Source organism: Anser cygnoides, chromosome 5, assembly GCF_040182565.1.
Source record: "Anser cygnoides isolate HZ-2024a breed goose chromosome 5, Taihu_goose_T2T_genome, whole genome shotgun sequence".
In the NCBI taxonomy this organism is placed as follows: domain Eukaryota; kingdom Metazoa; phylum Chordata; class Aves; order Anseriformes; family Anatidae; genus Anser; species Anser cygnoides.
The window spans coordinates 51,394,703-51,409,832 of NC_089877.1; the positions used below are offsets into that span (position 1 = coordinate 51,394,703).

The following is a 15,130-nucleotide window of genomic DNA, read 5'->3' on the forward strand; positions in this document are numbered from 1 at the left end:
CTGCTGCCTTCTGTGTAGCTTAAATTTAATTTCATCAGCCATCAGCAGCAGGAATACTTTATTGATTTCACCCTTTGACTTTCTGGACAACTCCAGATGCTTCACATTACGAACCAGCATGGGATGGATCACTTCCTCTGAGACAAGTTTAGATGGCCACCCCACATCTTATTCCTCCAAGGTGACAACTTTTTTTTTCTTTTCATTTCTTAATTTATTTTAATTTTCCTGTTGAAAAAAAATGGGGAAAGAAAGTTTTCTGATTTGAGTTGCTTGCTAGAACTTGGGGGCAAGGGCTGTGCTTATCTAGCCAACATATTTGAGCTTAAAGGACCTTAACTATCAGTGCCAGGTGGGGACCTAGGCTGGGAGGAGAAGCTGGAAAGCTGTAGAAGAAAGGTGCACGTTACCCACTGCAGATGCCAAGAAACTGATTGCACTGGGAAGCTTTCAAAAAGGAAAACCCCTGATCTTAGATTGGCAGGTCTACCTCGTCTCTGTGCAACACTGACATACAAAACTGGTGCACCCACCACGTTACTACAAACATGTTTTCAATATTCAGGATACGTGAAATATTTAACGGAAAACAAATGGGAAAAAATAATTAAAACCAATTTGATTAATTTGGGGACTATTAGCACAGATTAACATGCTACTCTTAAAACATGCTGAACTGTGCAAAGCTGTGTTTCTGAACCCTTGTACTCTGGGGCCTCCCAGCTCCAGCAGGAATTTTGTAGGTATAATGGTCAACACAGATCAAATCGTAACATGTACCCCATCATTTTTAACCTGAGCGTCCCTTAAGAGTCGTCACATAACTATGAAGACACTTCATTCATCAGAGGAAGAAGACATGCAGACTTGTATTTAAACTAGGTCAAGAAATGATGTTTTCACTTTTTTAGATTTTTTTTTTTTCAGATTGAGACTGAAAAGTAAGTTCTTGTAAACTCTAGAAGATTTATAAAAATATTAATAGGAACTAAAAACAAAAGCAAGAAGACAATACAAGGTGAACAGACCATAACTTTATTGGAGATATACTCAGCTACAATTATTACAAAAAACTATTAAAGGTAATTGTGATCCATAAGGTGCAGATTGCAAACTTCTGCAGCATGATTACAGTATGAATGAATTACATTTTATGTCCCTTAAAGACAGCTGCAGCATGTGATGGTAAATATTTTATTGTCCATCAAATTATATTTGTTATTCATTCTACTTGATTTCAACCATCTTTTCAGTCAAACTATTTACAATAAAAATGCCTGCAATTTCCAATTCTTGTTTTCAAACATTTTTCTCTCTAACTTGCTGCTGCAGTAAATTCTGAGTGCATCTACAAAGCAATTAAAGTAGTCTGTGGTTGCCATTCAAATAAATGAGGGAAATAAAAACAAGGAGTTTATTGGATAAAATTTATTTTTAAGAAATGTAGTTAGCTTTGACAGAAGTTAATTTTAACTGCTAGTGGAGTATACTACAATGACCTCTAGATATTTGCTAACATAATTCAGATTGAGTTACAGTTGATATTCAGATTACATTTCATGGTCATGAACTGTAGTGTTTTAAGTTTTAAACCTAATATGAAAGTAAAGAAATTAACTTCTTGAAAATTAGAGCAGTTGGGAAAGGATCAATGTCAGTAATTAAGTACCAAAAATCAAAATCCTTCTCGCTTTACTCATATAAAAAATACACAGATTTCCAGAAGAATGTTTTTGTAGGGAACCCCACCCAAAGCATACAAACCCAGAATACTGTCAGACAGAAGCAAGTGTAGCATCACAGCAGATCTCAGCACTATTTGTCATTGTCAGATTATGCGTAATGCTGTGACTGGGATACAACAATTTCATTTTCTATACAGATAAATGCATGTAGCATAGTTATCTCATATGCAGCAACATAAAACCCCTATTTTCCAGTTTATAGTTCTGTATTTACTTACAAGGAGAAGAATCCAAACTCTTTATATATATAAAAGCACAGGATCTTCAGGTTGTAAAAGAACGCAGTTCCATTAATTAAAATACTACTACATCAACTTGCACTGGCTGAGGATCTGGCACCTCATCCCTGGGCCAACAACATGTTTCTCCCCAGCACTGAAACTAGTCTGAATTCTTCTCTAAGTTCTGTACTCTGCAGTCACAACATACTATTGTGTAATGAGGCTAAAAAATAATAGGCTTTTTCTGTATGGACTTTAGCAGCATCAAGCTGAACAAACACTTCAGAAGTCACTACTGGACACTCGATATTCAGACAGAGCAGAGATTTAGTTGTGGCTGACCAAATTCTAGGGACTGTCATCTTGCAGAAACTACATTATACATATAATATGTCGGTTTGTTCAGAGATAATTAATTACTGGAGTGTCAGAGGTCATTCTAATTTTAATTACTTCACATAACAGTAAAATGATGTAGTAAAAAAACAATAGCTTTAAAATACAACCAAGAGTTGTTACACACGTTCGTTGTATTTTTCCACATACAGTAAAAATGCCACAGACATTGCAAATGACCTATTTAAGTTGTGCAAGTAAATGACACATTGCAGGCATTATAATTATCTTTTTCAAATTCAGTAAATCAGAACAGCAGCAAGGCCAAACCACATTTTTCCTCTCTGTTAAGCATTTTTTCCTTGAAATGAGGTAAAGCATGGTACCAAGTGCAATGCTTATTTGTGCTACATGAACAGAACAGCGCAAAAAAAAAAGCCATAAAAATAAAAACGCAGCATAGTTAGGAGGACTGTTTAAAGTACAGTATAACAGGACTTAGATAAAAAAAAAAACAACAAGGTTCATGCCAACTAACCCCCACACTATTTATGATGAGCCTGTGTGGTTGCTTTTGAAGATGGGTTGCAACAGTCTGCTTACACTTGTGCTCACAGCTTGGCAAGTGATCTCTATCCCAACCTTCAAATGATCAGATTTAGGTCTTTAATAGCATACACTGTCCAATATCAAAACCATATCAACTGAAGGGTAAAACACACAGATGTACAACATGGAAACTAATATGATTTTTCTATCTCAAAGGATACAAAATATTTCAATGAGGTCACACTGGAAAAAATTACGGCATTTAAAACGCATTTAAAAACGCATCAGCAGCAGAAACTACTTTAATAGTCAGCCACTACACCTTTCAGATTTCCAATTCATAGGCTTTATCTAGTAACAAAGTGATCATTAAACTGTTCTGAAATACAGAGCAAATTCAGTTAATTTTCTTTGCATCAAAAACACTCTGTACCACTTTACTGCTAACAATCACCTGAAACCCCTGAGAATCTATAACCTTTCAACAATCAGTAAGAAATTTTAAGCATTCAAAGACTAACTTAAATTTTAGTTTCCTGTAATGCAGTTAAAACTACTTAAGACTTTCTGGATGGTCTGATTTTATCTGCTGATTGATGTCTGGTGAGAAACACATAATTGCTAACTTTACTGACCATGTATTTTCTCTAAGAAACTTCACTCCGACCCTCTAGGAGTGAGCTATAGGAGGAAGAAAGAGCTATAACTTAAAGAAAAAGCTAACTCAAAGCAATTTACTTTTGAAAACTTAGACTGCATGTTTTCACTGTTCCATCTCATTCACATTTTTATACACATCAAGACTTGCAGGTCTTATACTTTGCTGTTATAATTTCATGACTGAAGTACCAAAGAAATGCTAGAATTTGTTTACAAGCCAGTATTTTAATTCTCACTCTGAGTACTATAACAATGCTCTTTTCAAATACAGGAATGGTCCTTTTTGCAGAATGAAAAATGACTGAGATAGAAAATACACGAACATTTGAAAACTGTATTTCAGAAAAGCTTAATGCCTATCCCTTCCCACTAAGGCTTTTTTTTTTGTCTTTTTTTTTTTTTCTTAAGAAAGCAAGAGCTGACAGTTTTTGTTTTGTTTTAGTGTGCATTTTGTGAGGAAAGGAATAGGGTTTAAAAGCAGGAAATACAGTATTTATCTGTAATTTAATACATAAGACACAGCATCAAGTTCAAACTATTGTGCTGGAAAACGTTAAAACACCTTGCTCTGCTTTCTCAAACTTCAAGCATAATTAAACAGGGCAAAATTGCAGCAAACCTCTACTGATATTGGTGGGAGTACAAGACCCACAGCTTTTTAAAAAGGTAAATTAAGAGGTATTACAGTTACAGTGCAAAAATTAAAATTTCAAGCATAATATATAAACATAGCACCAAAACAGAAAAAAACAATGCATGCAAAAAAAAAAAGAAGAAAAAGAAAAGAAAAAAGAACTGAGGTATTTAAGTGAAGAGTGCCTACATAAATCTAATTAAAGAAGTATAGGCAAAGCCTAAAAAATAAAAGTATGATTTCCCCCCACCCCCAGTAGACCAAAACATCAATGAGCTAGTTTCTCTAAATTAAGGACCTAAATCACAGATGTATCAAAAGTACGGCAGTTATCTCAAACATCAACTTTCATGTTATTTAACAGCACAGCTTTGGTAGGTGAAATATGCATGCAACTCTGAAAAGTACAGTAAGAAATTTACGTGGAAATATCTCTAAGTGTAAAGGTGCTCCGTTCATTAAATACGTAACCAATTGACTATAAAATCTGCAGCATATTTTAGGTGTGATATGTCTAAGGTTATTTTGTTAGAGTGACAACTTGCACTGTGCAATTATTCATTACTGTTTCCAGTATTGGAACTATCTAGCTTGCAGGTTTGTGTAAAATTGGAATTTTAGCCAAAGACCATATTTTGTTTATGGTATAAAAAAATCTGTAGACTAACCACCTCCTCTGAATTGTTAAAAATAACCTAATTACATATATATGAATACAATTTCTATTATAATCCTGTAATAACTCACAGCTATAGTAATGAGTTGTACTGTAAATATAGAGCTGTATCATTGTAAAATGCATAACAAAATGACGGGAATGTAAAACAGCTTGTTCCAAAAAAGATCAAAAATTAATGATTATTAATGAGGGTTTATTTATTTTTAAGGCAAGAACCTTTTTTTATGCAAGACTATGTGGCATAAGGAAATTGAAGTCTCATTCTACCAGCATGCCAGCCATTTCAATTAAAATCTGTCCCTAACAAATAAGTGCAATAATGATTGGGAATGTCATCTTAATGTAAAAAGATGACATGGAGGGAAAAAAAAAAAAAAAGGAGAATACTGGCACACTTATTCTTTCTTATACCCAATCATCCAGTACAGTTTATCAACTGCTTTATGACTGGCACTAGTGCACAGATTGAAGAATTTCAAGATTACTATATATAAATCTAGCAACTGCATTAGGCATAAGCTCCCTGGCCTTCTAACACTAAGCAAAGCTGTACTGACAATAAAAGTAAACCAAAAAGACCTAACAACAATTATTCTGAACACTTGCTAAATGTCATCATTAAAGCACTCTTGTGATTAAACAAAGCAGAAGTGAGGAAAGAAGACAAGATTGTGTTTGCGCAAAAAACTAACTACAATTAGTTCCAAAATTTTATACATGTTAAATGTTTTGTTAACTATTCTGTTATCAAACAAACTTTAGATTCTGTCTTCCAATTTGTTCCTCTCAACATCAACATTTTTAAAAATTTGCTTTTTTTTTCATATGTGTTTTTTCCCCATTTTATTTATTTTTTAAGAGGAGTCTCAGCTGTTTGGGACCTGAGGTTGATTTGCTTTGAGGCTTCGTAGTGCTCTTCTTGCAGCTGCAGATTTGGCAATCCTGTAGCTTCTGCCAACACCTTTAAACTTTCCCTTTCCTACAACTTCCACTGTTACTCTGACCTTTCCATCGTAAGTTCTTTCTGCAGGACTGCAAAAATATACACAAGAATTACTTACTGTCTAGGCAAGTTAATGTGAAACACAAGACCTACTTTCTCTTTTCTACAGAAGTAAAAGCAGCATAGTTAAACAGAAATCATTACTTTTCTCAGAAAGTTATACATGGGGAAAAAAATGAATACAAAGACCATCTTAGCTCCTTAGTGCAAATGAGATTAGAAGTCACTCATGACATTTAAAAATCTTCAGCAGTTTACAAAGCACAGCTTAAAACCATTTTAGGGCAGTCTATACCAAAGAAAGTGTATTCTTACCTAAATTTGGCCGTCTCTGGCTCCATTTCCAGCAGCTCTCGCACTGGGGAACGGGGCACATTAGCAGAAAATTTTTCTGTTAAAAAATAAATGATAAAAAAATTGATGCTTGTTCTCTTCATAACAAATGACACTTAATAATTTTTTATTTTCTGAAAGCTGACGATACCTATTAATGGCCTCATCATTGGATAGTACACTTGCCAAACCATTTCCAAAGACATTCCACTATCCATATAAATGGCACCAGCAAGGGACTCAAATATATCCCCCATGGCCTTTGGTACTTCAATGTCTTCCTCTTTTTCTTCATCTTCTTCAGATCTTCTGAGCTGTTTGCAATTACAAAAAACGGGGGGGGGGGGGGGGGGGGGGGGGGGGGGGAACGAGGGGAGAAAAGAGAAAGACATTTGCTTCTTTTAAAATAAAACAAAGATCTTCAGAAATGTAACCTCTCTTACATCCTATCCTGAGCTGCTTCCTTTAAGCTTTTCATTGACAACTTTCCACAGTGAAATTGTTCTTTTATTCCCCAATGAAACCATGAAACTAAGTTGCTGGATATATCATTTTTCAAATGTGGAAAAAAAATCCCAAACACCATTGTGTACAGAGGACTTATATGCTTTGTGAATTCCTCCTTTAATAATTCTGTAGGATTTCACCATGGGTCTGTTTTTTTCCCGCAATAAGAAACAGACTTGGCTCTACCAGTGAATACTAGCAAGCTACTCATAACAAAAGAAGACTTCATACATTAAAGACCTCCTAGAAGGAGTCTTTAAAATCTCTAATTCAAATCCGTGGATGAAAGTTGGATGCATCTTTCCTTACCTCATCCACCTCAGAAGACACGCATAAAATAAACATTATTAAAATAAGCCATTGATAACTGATAACCCACCCAACATTCCTACCTAAAATCAATTAAACAAGTCAAACCTCATGTGTTAACTTCCAAATAGGAGTTTCAGAGTTAAAAAAAAAAAGAAATGGTTTGTGTTTTGAATACTGTATTTCATACCAAGTGCAAACTGAAGCACTTTAGAATTACACAGAACTTAAGTAATAGAAGGAGAGAGAAATTAAGAGCTATAAGGCAAGGAGCAACAGATGTTTCAGGAGTGAGATCTGAAAAAAGAAAAGCAGATGACGTGGAGACACACATGGAAACCAGTCTAGCTGGCATGAACTGCAGAAACAAAGACTCCTGCATTAACTGTGATGAAATAGGAGTTTCAGTAATTCAGTGCCAGACCAAGATAGGGAGCAGGCGTAGGGAGAGTGAAACAAGAATTTTATTTGAAACAGCTATCTCACAATTTGGTCGCAACTTCGGTGGAAGTTTTTAGGCAATCTTTTTGCATACCAGCTAGAACTGAACAAAGCTAAAAATCACTGTTATGAGCTTGTAAGTTGAGTTTCTAATCTTTTTACTTACATCGTGATGAACACAGATAATAGTTTGATCTCTGATGTGAAATAATCTGTATTATCTAAGTTTCAATGAAAATTTTTCTTAGTCAATACTTTCTCAACCTTCCCGTAAAACATATGGATTTCACTCTCTAACAGATGCAAGGGCTGTAAACACATAAGGAACTGAAGCCTTTTCATTCCCAAGCTTTAAATTGTATATCAGAAAGTAGAAGTTACTAAAGTCAGCGAAAACGTGTTTATCTAGTGCCAGGGTATTCTCAGAATATTTTCTAAGAGATTAGTCATAGTTTTTCAGAAGACAAACTATTAGGAATATCTATTTGATAACATTTTTAAAAAAGGATGACATCCATCTCTTCCAAAACCCTGGTTAGAATTTGACCCCGAAGGCCCTTGCTCTCACACATTTTCTGAGCAGCTTATCTAAAGGAGTTGGTTTTAGTCCATTCTTTAGTAAATTTTCATTATTATGTTTCCCATTCAGACACATATGATCTGTGCTTGCAAGTCTTCAGTTAACCTTTTTATTAAGTGGTTTATTTGAATGATGCTTATGTTTCCCTGTCTAGCGGATACAAAGCTTTTTGTTTTACATTTCAAACACACTGGAGTGCAATGAGATGACACCTGCTCCAGCAGAAATCATCCAGAATAAAGAGTGAGAATTTCTTATACAGTGTGCTAAATTAAATAATCCCAGTCATTGTGCCAAGATGGTATTGTTCATAGCATTGCATGAATATCCTATCCCGAGTCAGCACCATGCGACTTAGTGCCTCTTCGTTACAATTTTATTGTATAGTAGGCTTCCAATTTATCAGAGGAGAAAGCAAGCTAAGAACAACACAGGGAAAACACTCTAATAACAATGACACAAAGGTGAAAATTAAATTGAAATTAACTGTCACAGAAAAATCTATAGGCAAAACTGGTCTCAAATTATATTCTGAATGTTTTTATTACATTATATCTTCTGAAGATTGTATTTTACTCTGCATATTGAATACTTTATTACTGGGAGCCACCTGCTTTTTTGGCTGCTTTGTGCTTAAAACTGAAACATTACAAAAATGCGCATCATGCTAAAAAATCCAATGCCATGCTATAAATCAGACACTCAAAACATTTTTTCTACTACCACTAACCTCAGAATCCATTCCTTGCATTTCATTCTTTTCCATTTGAAACTGCACAAAGTCATCAATAACATGAAACAGTTCAGGAGAGACAGCTTTGAAGTACTTATGGTAGTCGTACTTTACAGCTAGTGATGCAAAAATGGTATTATTGACTAGAGCAGATCGCAGGTCAGTAAGAACTCCTGGAGAATGTTGTCGTGGGTCTTCGTAAAGGTGCTTGGTTATGAGGTAGTCCAAAATTGCATCTCCCAGGAATTCTAAGCGCTGGTAACAATCTTGAAAGCATTGGAAATACAAGAATATATAACAACACAATTAAGTTTAGCACACACATTCTTTCCAGGCCTTTCTGGAAAGGAGGTTTGGTACGCTGCCCTGTGAATTCCACAAACTATCCAATGCTCACGGAAGACAATGCGTATTTTAAAACAGGTATCGTTATCTTTAAAAAGGTTGTTAGTGAATTATAAAAATAAGGAAAAAATACAAGTTTTATTTAAAAATAAAGCTACTTTTAAACCAAATGTTAATTTGTCAGGCTAGCAAAATACTTTTGTTTATAAACAATTAATGTTTATGCCCTTTGGTGCTGAGAAACATGCACAAATAAAAATCAAGAGACTCTACTAGGAAATTAATTTGAAAAGGATGACAATTAGTCTTCCAAAAATGAATAAAGAAATCGCTACATTAAAAGCAGGGGGACATACAATGAGATTTTTTGGTGCAGTTGGCCACAAATTTAGAATTCTCTAAATGCACTGAACCAAGATTCCCATTCAGAAGGGGCTCCTTTTAAGCTGACAAATAAAATTGGCAAGCTTTCGCTGTTTGGAAAATTGACAAGGGAGAAGGGAATGGAGAGCTACGGAGGTCTATTTTTAGAAAATAAATAAAACTACCACCACCAACTAAACCTCTTGAAAGCAAATAGGGATAGGTGGGAAGAGAAGGAAGGAGTACAAAATTACTACTTGAGAGTGAAATGGCTAGTAGGAAGCTGCTTTTATAGCAACTGAATCTAAGATACTGCCACATCACAACTAATGCTTCTTAAGAAAAGAAGCTTTGCCTGTTGCAGCAACTCCAAATTATCTTATTTGGTAAATAGAAAAGGGACTGGGATCAAATGTTTTGGGTACGAACAACGTAATTTCATCTAGGCACTATGCCCCAATGTTACTGTTAGCATATATAAAAAGGAATCATCTACCTTCTATACGTTTTGTGAAGTTTCTGTAAAAAGTAAATGTACATGTAGGCAATACTACTTCAAATGAAAAACCAAAGCAGCATTTCAGTGTTTCGTCAGGACTGTTTCTCAATGTACTAAGTTTTCAAAATGATTTATTTCTTTAATTAAAACAGAGACTTATTACTCCTTGGAATAAGGAACTAATTCACTATAGGGAAAAATTTGGACTGGTGACTGCACAGGCATTTGCCATTCAAATAGGGTCGCATGTTATAATAGCAAAATATTTATAATTTTAGAAAGAATGAATAATTAATTAGTATAAGCAAAAGTAATTGAAGATTACAGACATACAAATTTGGATTGCTCTTAAATCTTTTATGAGACACTAGGCAGTCTACCTGAAATTAATATTTAGTCTGATTTAGTAAACCGCTTCAGTATTTACTCAATAAAATACCTAGACTTAATTAAGCCTTCCAATTCACAACTTCAAATTGAAATCTCTGTATTTCACTATTTTCGAGACTATTGAGCTAATAAATGTTGTATAGTCTACACTTAGTCTTTAGAAGTACAGTCAAAGTGTAATATTTGGGGGATTAAATTATGGGACAAAACTGGTAAATGTAGTTGCAAAACGTGATCTCTACTTCTAGAAAAACTGTGATTTTCTGGAGTTATAAAGGAACTTATCACAGCTAAATGAGGATCTAACATAAGTTCTATGCAACTGGTGATAGTGTCAGAGATGACACTTGTATCTGTATCAAGTCAAAATATGAATAATCGTTGAGATACAGCTTCAACAAGTATCCCCCCTTCTAAATCAATGCAAGATACTGTTTCCTAAGATTTTCTGTTAAGAGACTGTTGACTTCCTAAAGTAACGTGCCAGATATTAAAAAAAAAAAAAAAAAAAAAAAGACTACACAGAGGAACAAACACAACATAAACTACCTCTCTTACATTCATCATGTAAGAAAAAACAGTTTTCTTTAAGATAACTTACCAGTAATGGTATTATAATGGTATGAGGCATGAGTAAATGCCTGAAGAAGATAAGCCTTGTTCTTAAAACTGTAGTTTATTTTCTTCTCAAAGTTTTCGAAACCAGAAATAAGGTGATTCAGGGTTTTCTCAGCATCTGGGTGATCAAACATACACCTTGGTGGAATCTTCAAACAGCCATACTCCAGGTCTTTATAAAGAGAAGGCTCTGAATTAGCTACAGAAGCAGAAAGAGAGTTTGGTGAAAGATTCTTCTGCTCACTGTTACAGTTCTCTCCGGTGGCACACAAAGTGCTTTCCCAATCAGTCTTTTTAATTACAGGGAGCACCTTCAGCCCCAATGAACACAGGAAAAGCTGAGCAGCTCTTTCACCACAGCTGGTCAGATAGCAGCCCAACAGGGCTTCCACACAGTCTGCAATGCTTTTGTCAGCAATACACTGCTCTGTATGCAAGTCATATGAGATAGATTGTTTTCCTGCATCAACACCACAGTTTTCTTCTGATGGATTCCAGAAGCCCACTACAAAATCATCTTCTTCAACAGCCTTGCTAGGATCCAGATAGCACATAGCATCCCAAGAGCTATAGTCAAAATCATCAAAATCTGATGAAAACTGAACATTACCCAGGGATGACTTTTTGGGTGCTTTCCATTCATAGTTCGAATCAGTGGTTGAGAAGTGAGAGAGAGAAATTTTCTTCACAAAAGCCCCTGATCCCATTAACATATTATCAATGAATTTGATATGCTCCTGATCATACTCCAAAAAATCATCTTCAAAGTCTGGTTCTTCCTTGGGTAACCTCCACATTAGGTCTTCATCCTCTTCATCATCATCATAATCCTCAAGTTTACCATTGGCCAACAAATTCTCCTTTGTCTGTGAAAGAACACAAAAAATGTGCTACTGAGGAGGAAAATGAGAAGCTCTTATTCCAGAAGTGTCATAAGAATATGACTTGAGTAGTATCTGCTAATAATAAGCCTGATTTTATTTTTAGTTAATATTCCTAATGACACTGTCTAGTCAGATACACAACAGAATCTCAATTAACACTAGCATTATAAGACTGGAGCAATTGTCTTGGAATACACGGTTACAGGTTAAATTATAAAGGTTTTGTATGTTTTATGTACAACACATGCACATATGAACATCCCACTGTACATCCCATTTATATAGGAACTCCTACCTGTATCCAATGCACACACAACTACTCAAAAACTACTAAATGATGCCTAATTGCATGCCAAAGAAAAATAAAGAAATAATTTTAAATTAACAAATTTAGAGACTTAAAAAAGGAACAGATTTGGGTATACCCTTCTCTCTGGCTACTAAGAAAGGCTACTGCAAACGTTTCATCAATGTAATTTTGAAGATTCTTTCTACATCCTTCTACGCCAAGTAGGAAGGGGCTCATAGGGTTCACTACAGTCACAATCACCATAAGCTCAGTTTTGGGACAAATAAACTGAAAACACATTTGATGAAACATTGTGAGAAACAACTTGACCCTTGTGCTTCAATAATAAACACTTGAAGTAGCAAAATATATTTATCTATACTCTCACATACAGTTAGTTGCAAATAATCTGCAGTGTACTCAGCAAGCTAATAGAAAGTAAGATTACTGAATCAATGTAGGTGATTTTTATATTACAAATCAAAATTAGGAGCCTAATACCAGTTGCCCAGAATTAAATGCTTGTGTGGGAGACTGTCTTGATTGCATGCATCAGGGATTCAATAAGTGATCTTGCTGCTACAGAACCAAAATACAAGTTAATAATTTGTAATTTTAACAAATATGAAATCTCTCCAGTTTGTCATACATTTTATATTACCAGGATTTCAGCAGAGAACGTCTAAGAATGGAAAAGCAGATAAATGGCACGCTTACACAATATAAGTTTTTGTTTTATACTGAATATCAACGTAAACATTAAATCATGAAGTAAGATAATAATGCAATGTAAAGGCAACAAGGCAACTAGAATTATTCCTACCCTTTAAACAACTACTTTTTTTTTTTTTCCAGGCTATACTTATAGCCTTACCTACTTAAAAGAAAAGCTACATTTGCCACCAATTTATACATACAATACATACATACAATACATATATACATACATGTATACATACAATACATACAATACATACAATAATACATAAATTCATATCCACAACAGTAGAAGTATATCTCATATCTCTTCCCTCCTCATATGGAGCGAATTGGTATGGACTGAAGTAAATGATAAATTGAACACAGATATGCCCAGGCTATACAATGCTGTACAATTTGCTATGGCCCCAATCCAGGAAAGCACTTAAACATATTAGCTAAATGCACAAGTAGTCTTCCTTACATCAAAAGGACTATTCACAGGCTCAACCCAGCATCATTGATGTCAATGGGAATTCTGCCACTGAATTTGATAGGAGCAAGATCAGATTCAAAGTGCTTTTCTGGATTGGGTCCTGAAAGCCAACACCATTTTGAATCAAGTGAAACAGCCCCTATCTGCCCTCAATCTATGTATGCTGTACCGGAGTCTCAGCTATCTAATTCTGTGAATCTGTGAACCAGATGCTAACGCTGGGGACACCTCCCTTTGGGCCAAACGCACCACTCCTTAGAGGGGTGGATGGGTGGCAGCCGTAAGGTGCACTAGCAGCCCTTGAACCCATCCGCTGATCAAATGGATGGTGACCTTCATCACAACGGAGCAGGCTGTCAGGTTTAGTAAAGACTGAGAGGAAAAATGTTTCCTGTAGAAATTGATAGTTCGGATATATTTGCCAAAAATTTCTGCTGCTGTAACTACCCGTTTCACACACACAAAGCAGGGATTTCATTAACTTTAATTGTTCAGTACCAAACTACAAAGTTTGATTCAAGAAGTTATTTTGGACAGCAGTAGCAGCACAATGTTCAAGAGAAGTGTATTTAACCAGTCCCAACTCGAGCTAGTGCTGATTTTTTTTCTTATCACTCAACACCTGTCCCATCTGTCACTAAAATAAAAATACACTCCCTGAATGAGATGTGTTAATTTGGAAGACTCCACTGACTGTTTTTGCAAAGATTTTAAATTTGATAAATTACTACATTTTCACTCACAAGTTAATTACAATTAATTTTTAAGAAACAGGACATCTCAGTAACCTACCCTAACATTGTCTGCACATCACTTCTAGTATTAAAAAGATATGAAAATGAGAAATCTAAGTGGTGAGAATGCTCAGTAGCTAAACGAGCCAGGAAACAATTCGGAGAGTTGAGTTTTTTCATAATTGAACAGCACTTCACGTAATAATCCAAAATTAACTCCAGAGGAGATGAGTTTTTCTTAAAGATCATCTGCTTCATTTTGAAGAAGTTATGGCCACTTCCAAGCTGAAGATAATTACATCATGTGTTTTTTTCATGGTTTTTGGAAAAGAGGTATTTGATAAAATGAACAGACCAATCTAGGACAGGGAAGATCTTAATGCTTGATAACACAAAAAATACTAACATTTGACTAGGATGTTTTAGTAATAATCTCTTATAATGATAGGAGATTTCTAGCTCCAGTCATAGACCATGACTCCATGGATAAAGAATGAAATTTAAATCTGAGGTTGCAAAACATCTAGTTGCCACTTGGCACAAAAAAAAACCAACCCACAACCTACTACTTAGTTGTATCACTGTATTTTGGTCTGAAATTTAATATTTTATTTACAAATAAACAGTGACTAACTAGCAAAGAGGAAAAGGCCACTGAAAAGTTATGGAGAAGTGAAAGGTTTTAAAAGTAATGATTAGCGCCTGTCCCACATGCACTATTTTATTTTGAGAAAAGTAGAACAGTAAGTCTCTTTGAAATGAAATCTTGGCACAATACAGAACCACAATAATCAGGTTATTTTATTCTGCAATAAACATTTATTTGCGCAGCACAACTACCTATCAGCCCTCTCATGTGCCCTCTGGTGGTTCTACAATCTGAGGGTGGTCTTTGAATGGGAGAAAAGAGCAAATCCTCCCACTGCCCCTAACCTACAAACTATTCTCAAACATTTAAAAATTAAGTTACTCACTGCTGTAATCAGTGATATTTCTTAAACACCCACTTTTAATCTCAGCATACAAGGAGTTTAGTCAGAAAATAATTGTCGTAGTTCCTCATTAAGATTTGCCATTCCAAAG

The 15,130-nt window shown here is 35.1% G+C and overlaps 1 protein-coding gene across 5 annotated transcripts in view; it reads right to left on the reverse strand.

Moving 5' to 3' along the window:
* Positions 1 to 1,014: 1,014 nt before the first annotated feature.
* The window catches only part of DICER1 (dicer 1, ribonuclease III), a 72,600-nt gene continuing 58,484 nt past the window's right edge, over positions 1,015 to 15,130 (reverse strand). For all 5 annotated transcript variants that reach the window (XM_066998296.1, XM_066998295.1, XM_066998297.1 and 2 more), the window contains 5 exons: positions 10,929 to 11,811; positions 8,728 to 8,996; positions 6,312 to 6,474; positions 6,143 to 6,218; positions 1,015 to 5,856 (listed from right to left, as the gene is read on the reverse strand). In XM_066998296.1, the coding sequence (XP_066854397.1) occupies positions 5,691 to 5,856; positions 6,143 to 6,218; positions 6,312 to 6,474; positions 8,728 to 8,996; positions 10,929 to 11,811 (1,557 nt within the window). In that variant the 3' untranslated portion in view covers positions 1,015 to 5,690. The remainder of the gene's footprint in view (positions 5,857 to 6,142; positions 6,219 to 6,311; positions 6,475 to 8,727; positions 8,997 to 10,928; positions 11,812 to 15,130) is intronic.